Genomic DNA, 8108 nt, shown 5'->3' on the forward strand with positions numbered 1-8108 from the left:
TTGGACCAGGTGATCTGTAAAGGTCCCTTCCAACCCAAACTGTTCTATGATTCTGTGATATATTACAAGGCAAAGTGAATTGATTCTGTTGAAGTAGAACATTTTGATGAATCTAAAACAATTTTCATTCCTTTCTTGTGTTTTTCTGAGGAGAATTGCACTGTGGTCTGGAGAGTTACAGTGGTTTTAGATATTGCTAAGAATCTGAACAAGACCTCAACTTTCTGTTAATTTCAAAATCATTAAATTCCCTCTAAAATAAAGTGTTGACTTTTTATACAGCCCAACTTAGACCCTCTATATTCCATAAAAAAAATGGGGAAGATGGAGCTGAAAAGATTGCAGACTTCTCTGTTCCATGACATAGAAGAAAATTTAGGAAAAAATAATTTTGAGTTGTCTCAAGCCCATATTTTTGTCTGAGTACATTTTTTATAATGTCTGTTTTGAAACAAACATTTTTTCTTTAAGTTAAGTTAATTCAGAAAAAAATGACATTTAGGAAGAGAATACTGAGACATTTTGATTGAAAATGTTAAAATGCACTATTTTGACTTTGCCTTAAATCTATCTGCCTTTTGGACTTTTAACCTACATTGCCCTATTTTGCTTGCTTCAGTTCCATCCCAGTGAAACATTTATCCAAATCTAGGGATGAACTGGAAGTGGGACTGACCCAGCATGGTAGATGAAGAGGGATGGAATAAGGGTGGGAACATGGCTGTGGTCTCCCATGAAGGGGCTAGAGAGTAACAGAGGAGGCAACATCATGAAAGCCAAGGAAGGCTGATAATCAGGGTGTTGGGGTCCTACTTTCTTATCAGCCCACAGAGCTGTTTTAATTCGTGCTCTTGTTTCTCCTTCCCCAGGGGATCCAGTACCTGATTGAGCACCAGGTATTGTCCTCAAACCTGGAGGAGATCGCCAAATTCCTCCACAGGGGTGAAGGCCTGAACAAGACAGCCATTGGGGATTACCTGGGTGGGAGGTGAGCAACTCAGCCAGGGTGAGGAAGCATTTTGGAGGCCCTGTCCTCCCTGGCCGCTCTCAACTGCCATTTTAGATGACTGCTGGCAGACCTCAGTCAGGTGCCAAGACTAAATATATTTCAAACTGCAGTGGGTTGGGTGGGCAGTACACCCCAGGGAGGGGGCTCTTTGGAGTGTGGCTAAGGCTGGCTGCATGGGCTACCTGTCCTCCTGCCTGTAATGGGTCAGTCTTCCCAGACAAGAGCATACATTTTGTCTTCTTATTGGTCAGAGGGGAAGTGGAGGCTGGGATGGAGCCAGGTGCATGTCATCACGTCAGGGGACATCCAAACTGAGCAGGGCCAAAACTCTTTTCTGACCTTTTCCCTCTATCCTCTCCCAGGGACCACACAAACATTCAGATCCTCCAAGCCTTTGTGGCATGTCACCAGTTTGCCAACCTCAACCTGGTGCAGGCACTGAGGTGAGTGAGCCTGTAGGATGCTGGGAATGGAGCAGGAGCCTGCTCAGGCACGGAATCTTACCACCCAGGAAGGTTGTGAAGCCCTACTTGTCTGAAACGGGGCTTTCCAAGACCCTACTACATGTGTTGGCTCCAAGACTCTTGCTCTGTGAGGTGTTAACACCTTTTCCTGGGGGAACTCTTTCATGGCTTCTTGAATGGGCTGGCCACATGCAGAGAAGATGGGGAAAGCAAGGTGGGTCATCATGGCTTTGATGCTAGGCGGGACAAGGCAAGTTATTTTTTTGCACCAGAAAACATGTCTGTCCACAGTGACTGTTATGTCAGTGACAAAGTGACTCTGTCTTAGGCCATCTTGTTTTCTTAAATGTCAGCCTCCTGGCAGGACTCTTTCTTTTGAGGTCTCTGCTGCACTCATTAGGGAAGAGGAGCCATGATTTCCAGGATGCTTAGTTCTGCTTCCTCATTTTAGTGTGTTTGAGACTGATGAGCCCAGGCAATTTCTAGAGGAAGAGACCTCCTGCTTCATGCACTGTGTTTTCTCCCCAGTGTGATGGGATTATTTTTTCTATTTTCATGGTGTCCCATGGGTTGAGGGAAGGGATAGATGTCCCTTGCACCCAATCTGACCAACTCTCCGGCATGCTTCTCCTGATAGACAGTTCCTATGGAGCTTCCGGCTGCCTGGGGAAGCACAGAAGATTGACCGGATGATGGAGGCCTTTGCCAACTGGTACTGCAAGTGTAACCCAGGAGTATTCCAGTCCACAGGTAGTTATGGGGAGAAGAAGGCCTGTAAAGTTGAGCTCCATGGTTTGCTAGAGAGAGGAGCCTCCCTTTTCCATTCACAAAGCACAGAGAGCATCACTTAGAAGTGTGGATGTTTCCTCTTAAGGAAAGGGAACTGGGAGGCAGCTCAGTTCCTGTGAAGCTTTTCAATAGGCTGAGGATCTTCAGTCCTCCTTTTGCTAGTGTGCTCCAGTCCATCCCCATGGGCAATAGACTTGAGAAATGCTCCCAGCCCCACATGAGGTATACCTCATCACAGCAAGGATAGCACTAACAGACATGGGTCTGTAGAAACTCTTCTGCTGGCAGGGCCATTATCAGTCAAGTTCTACCCAACTTGTCCCATTATCCTGAGGGGATGGAATCACCTCCATCATAGGAGATCAATTCTCCCCTAGCCCTGTCTGCCCCACTTATTCCTAACAGAGGGGACATCTCCCTTTTCCTCCTACAGTGGAGGGGATGAGGTTGTTCTCCAGTGACTGCAAACCAAGCCACCCATTAGGGTGTGGATTGATCTGCCCTCTAAGGCAAGTCCCATCCATCCTGGTTTTCTTTCTCATTGCCAGATACCTGTTATGTACTCTCCTTCTCTATCATCATGCTTAACACCAGCCTGCACAACCCCAATGTGAAAGACAAACCCCCCTTTGAAAGGTTTGTATCCATCAACAGAGGCATTGACAATGGAGGGGACTTGCCAGAAGAGCTCTTAAAGGTAAGAAAACCTCCCATTTTCTCATCAGTCCCTCTTTTCTCTTTGGCTTGGGGTCCACTGAGAAGCAAAGGCCCACAGGTCTCAGTGTAACACAGGCCTACTGACCTTCTGCTGTACAAGGGGAAGGTCTGCGTAAGGGAAGAAGGCAGTATGTACAAAAGCACAGCTGCAAAACATGGAAACTGCTTTGAAGAGGGGCTGCACACATGCTTGTTGGCGAGGCCATGGAGCAAGAGAGATGGGGCTGGAGACATTCAGGGAATAGCAGTATCAGTTTAAGAAAGTTTGTGCTTTTAAGGGAGTCCGTGTGAGAGAGGAACAGATACTGTAACCATGTGAGAGAGGAAGACACGAGCTGCTGGTGTCTGTGTGTCGTGCATGTCGTTTAGGTATGAGGCTGTGTGAATGGGCCACCCACCTCTGTGGGACATAGCTGGGCACCTGACTCTTTTGGCCAGCTTTGAAAGTCCTAGCGCCCAAGGGAGCTGTTTCTTGTGTGTCTCTGAGTGTGTGAGACAATGTCACTCTGGCCCAGATTATGAACCCTTTTCACTTGTTTGTACCTAAGTGTCTCAGATGACTCCAATGGTCACATCAGTCAGGACACCAATGTCTGGCCACTTTTACATCAGGATATATCTTTGAGTGATATATCAAGTGTATCAATATCAATATATATTGAGTGATATAAATATAACAGGCCCAAAATGAGTGTCAGGGTTTCTTCTAGCATCTCTTCCAGCACCTGTAAAGTTCTCAGCAGGTCCATGGTGTCTCTGATCCCAGAGGATGAAGATGCAGAGTGGGAGAGACAGAGTCAGGGGACACATCCATCAGCAAAGCTGGAGCTACCATTTTCCCAAAGGCTCAGCAGGGATGGAACCTGCCCTATGAGGCAAGGTAGAGGTGGGCAGTCTCCCTACATGTGTCTAGCTTCACCCAGCCAACCTGGGGAGAATAACTTGTGTCTTGTGTCAAAGCTGCTGCCTACACCCCACACTCGGGTTTGCTGAGCAGCATCCCCTCAGGGTAGAGGCTTTAGATTTTTCTCCAGAGTGTTGTTTCTTTCAGGCAATTTGAGGGAAGTTGTAGGAGCCTGCAGGTTTTTTTTTTTTCTTGGCTTGCGACTTGTGTAATAAACAATGACAAATCAATGATGTGAGCAACATTTTTGTGTCCCTTGAAAGCTAGTAACCTGCCTCCCTGTCACTCTGCTGTTATGAATATCACACTGTGTGTCTCCCAGTGCAAAAGCCTTGTTTCTACAAAATATGCTTCCTTATGGTCATGTACGTGTGTGTTGGTCTCTAGTTCTCAGCAGAGTGTTTGGCACCACCAACCCAGGGCCTAAATGGGGCTGCAGTCTCTACCGTGTCTTGTCCCGCCTTCAGTGTCTCGGTACTACCCACAGCGGCACTCGTGTGACATGCTGGGTTTGGTCACTGCAGTCTCTCTTGATATGGGTGCACACTTTTGTGTCTGTGACTTTCCAAAATGGGAAAGTCTCTTTTTTTGACATAGGATGTAGAAAAGAGCTGGTGATCCCCCATGAGACCCTGCGAGGTGCAGACTGAGGGCTGTTGTACTCAGTTTTGTGCTCACTGCCCACTCCCCTCCCCATTCACCTGCCTGCCCCTTTGGAAACAGTGATGGACATAGGAGGGTTGTGTAAAAGCTTTGTCAGAAATCTGTCTCTCTCTCTCTTTTTTCCCTCACCAATGCTCTGGGGCAGAATCTGTTTGAGAGCATCAAGAACGAGCCGTTCTCCATACCAGAGGATGATGGGAATGATCTCACGCATACTTTCTTCAACCCTAACCATGAGGGCTGGCTCCTGAAACTAGGTAAGGGGGAGGCATTCCTCTAGATTCCCTGAATTCCGTGCCTGCCTGCCTGCCTCCCACCACAAATCTCCCCCGAGAACCCACCAGCATCTGCGCTGTCCTTCCCTCCCGTCTGCTGCGGTGGGGTGAGGCTGACACCTGCTGTTGAAACCAGCCGCCTGCTCTCTCCTGCCAGCCCCCTCCTGCAGGCTTTGACTGCTCAAAAAGGGACTCAAAAAGATATCTCTCATCCCTCCCCGTTCCCAGCCTCATCAGAGCAAAATTGGCTCCCCTGTGTGCGAGTGTCCACCGTAGGGCATCCCATCGGCGGTGAGCACCATGGTTGCCGCCTTGGGGGTGACCTACAGGGAGAGCTGTGAGGGTGTGCATGTGTGTGCATGTCTAGAGTGTGGGGAGGGGGGAGCAGGGAGGATGGCGAAGTGTGTGACTAATGGCTTTTGAACCTCACTGCCTTTAGGAGGACGTGTTAAAACCTGGAAACGTCGTTGGTTCATTCTGACTGATAACTGCCTGTACTACTTTGAATACACCACGGTAAAGGCTTAACTCCGGGTTGGGAAACTGTGTCCTGGGTAGTTATGAGGGGCCGGGGGGAGCAGAGGGTAGGGAGCAACTCCTCCCTGTGCTCCCAGGCTGGAGTCAGACCTCCCTTCTCTCCTGTGCTGTTTCCTTGCCTCCAGTCTTGAGGAGGAGAGAGGCTGGACACAGCAGCTATTGCTGTGATCTCCTCTCAACTAAGCTCCCCCTTGCGTAAATGGAGATGGCCTCCCCGGGCATACACTGCCTCTGTCACCCCCACAAAGGCACACGTCTGGGAAATCAGAGAGGCTGTAAATAGTGGCATAGATGTGGGGAGCATGTTGGATGCTGATTCATGTTTCCTTGCCATCAGGACAAAGAGCCTCTGGGCATTATCCCCCTGGAGAACCTATCAGTCCGGAAGGTGGATGATCCCAAAAAGCCAGTAAGTCTCCATTGCTTGGTACTGTGCCTATGCAGGCTCTCAGGTGGCGAGAGAGAAGAGAGGGTGCACACCCTATTCTTACCATGCTTCTCAGAGGGGCAGTTCTGTTCCAAACCACCTTGTCCCCCTGTATAAACATGATGGTATCTAAACTTGATTGTGTTTTACCAGGGAAGATCTGGTGTGAACGGAGACCTGTCTTTCGACTGGCTGCAGTGTGTGTGTGTGTGTGTGTGTAGGGGAGCAGAGATGAGTGCACACAGCTGACTCCCTACCCATTTTGCACCGGGAGATGTGGGTTCAATTTCTCTCCCCAGGACTCTCCATAATGAGTTACAGCACATGTAGACCAGACAGTGCTGTGGTATTAGGAAACTTGCCCAGGAAGTGACACTCTTTGCCTGCACATCTTCTGTGGATACCCACTCTTTGATGTGGCATGACTCTGGGAGAAGTGCCTTCTGTCTGTGGTGGCAGGCAGAAGAGAGGATGTTGCAGCTACTTAAAAGGGGAAGAGGTCTTTGTGAGTGGAGCAGAGTGACAGATCCCAGAAGGTGTTTTCTGATAACTGTTGATGCTCCATCTCTCCATAAAGCCTGTTTTAGTGTCCAGCCCTTCACAGGAGGGCTGTGACCCCTACAAGGGGTGGCCTGGAGATCTAACTCATAGCGGGATTCTTGGGGTGGGGAAGGAAAGGCTGTGTTACATTTTGGAGACAGAATGCTCTCCTCCTCTTTGGAAGCTCTCTGAGCCTGTCACCCATGGTTGAAGGGAGCATAGTTTCCTTGCTCCACCCTGTCATCCCCAACTGCTCCATTTTACTCCTTTTCTGACAGAACTGCTTTGAGCTCTTCAATCCCAACTGCAAAGGACAGAAGATCAAAGCCTGCAAAACAGATGGGGATGGGAAGGTGGTTGAAGGCAAGCATCAGTCCTACAAGATCTCAGCAGCCACACCAGCAGAACGTGATGAGTGGATTGAGGCAATACGGTGAGGACACCAGAACTGGAGGCCTGAGCTTGCCTTTGTTCAGCCCCAGGGACAAATGGCCATGCAGTTTATTTGGCTACCAGAGCTTGAAAAAGGGGGTAGAAAGAAATGTTTGCGGTCTAGCAACTGTGACACCTCTTGACTTCAAAGAGTTTTGAGGTCCCTTATGGAGAAACTCTAGCCACAGCTAAATTCTCTGCTGTGGGTCTGCAGATCTCCGATATTACATTTTGGTGAGTGATCTCTCTGTGCAAGTTCAGTTAGGCTGCCTGTGCTGCTCTCAGCATTAAAACTCTTACTTTTGCTCTCATTTCTTCTTATTTCCAGGACCAGCATCACACATGATCCTTTCTATGATCTGGTCTCTGCCCGTAAGAAAAAGATTGCCAGCAAAAATTGAGCCCTGATCTGGTCACTGGCAGCAGGAAGATGTAGTTGTTGGACAGCTTCCCTCCCATGCTGGGCTCTTCCAGTGAAGAAATTTGGGAGTATTGGTTACCTCTGCCTCCCACTTGGCAGGAAGATGACTGACAGAACAACTTGCCATATTTGCTTCTTTCCTTTCCAAACTGAAGGCAGAGGCACAGGGTGCAATCCACTAAGGACTGTCAGAACCATGGATATGGCATTTCCCATGTCCAAACATAGAGGCTTAACGGCAGCTGGCCTTTGGGTTCTCCCATATAGCCCCAGGCATGTAGAACAGGATCTGAGGGGAGACAAGAATGTCTCCAGAATGTCTCCAGCCCCTCCTGCCATCAAACCAGGTCTGGGTATTTTTCTGTGAGGAACCATGTAGATGCTCTTGGAGCAGCAAAGCATGGTCCAGTCGGTGGCAGAGCAGAAAAGCCCCAGTGGTTTCTCTTCCATGAACAGATGTGTAGTGATTGTGGAGAAGGGGCCACTGATGTTTAAGAACCTCACTGTGAAACTAGAGGCCAAGAGTAGATAAGAAGCCCTCTGTTCAGAAGAGAGCCTTCTCTACCTCTCCCTGTAGCCGTGAGGGCTGTAATGCCAGGAAGTCCCTGCTCTGTAGTTGAGTCATAGGTTTTAGAAAGTTAAAGATGTTGGATGGGGGGATAAGAGGTAACTCAGTGTAGAGAGGCTGTGGGACCAGGGAAGCGACTCTGGGTCTTCTGTCTCCCTGTTTTGAGACTCAGGGACCACTACAGGTCTCCCTAGGGAAGAAACCCAAACACTAGCTCTCCTCCTGGCTGATGGCTCCCCGACAAAAGTTGCTTCCTTGTATTACCCCAGAGGCCTGGGCTTTGTATCTGAAAGGCCTGCAGCCAGAAGGCATGAAAAATTGGAGGTGCATAGACACCACCCTCACAAGCACATATACAGAGG

The 8108-nt window shown here is 48.8% G+C and overlaps 1 protein-coding gene across 1 annotated transcript in view; it reads left to right on the forward strand.

Moving 5' to 3' along the window:
• The window catches only part of CYTH4 (cytohesin 4), a 19483-nt gene extending 12028 nt beyond the window's left edge, over positions 1-7455 (forward strand). The window contains exons 5-13 of the mRNA XM_010293856.1: positions 870-988; positions 1372-1452; positions 2111-2223; positions 2811-2959; positions 4692-4803; positions 5261-5337; positions 5696-5767; positions 6604-6758; positions 7086-7455. Of these exons, the coding sequence (XP_010292158.1) occupies positions 870-988; positions 1372-1452; positions 2111-2223; positions 2811-2959; positions 4692-4803; positions 5261-5337; positions 5696-5767; positions 6604-6758; positions 7086-7158 (951 nt within the window). The 3' untranslated portion in view covers positions 7159-7455. The remainder of the gene's footprint in view (positions 1-869; positions 989-1371; positions 1453-2110; positions 2224-2810; positions 2960-4691; positions 4804-5260; positions 5338-5695; positions 5768-6603; positions 6759-7085) is intronic.
• Positions 7456-8108: the final 653 nt, after the last annotated feature.

The sequence above is a fragment of the Phaethon lepturus genome, unplaced genomic scaffold, assembly GCF_000687285.1.
Source record: "Phaethon lepturus isolate BGI_N335 unplaced genomic scaffold, ASM68728v1 scaffold4769, whole genome shotgun sequence".
Classification (NCBI taxonomy): Eukaryota; Metazoa; Chordata; class Aves; order Phaethontiformes; family Phaethontidae; genus Phaethon; species Phaethon lepturus.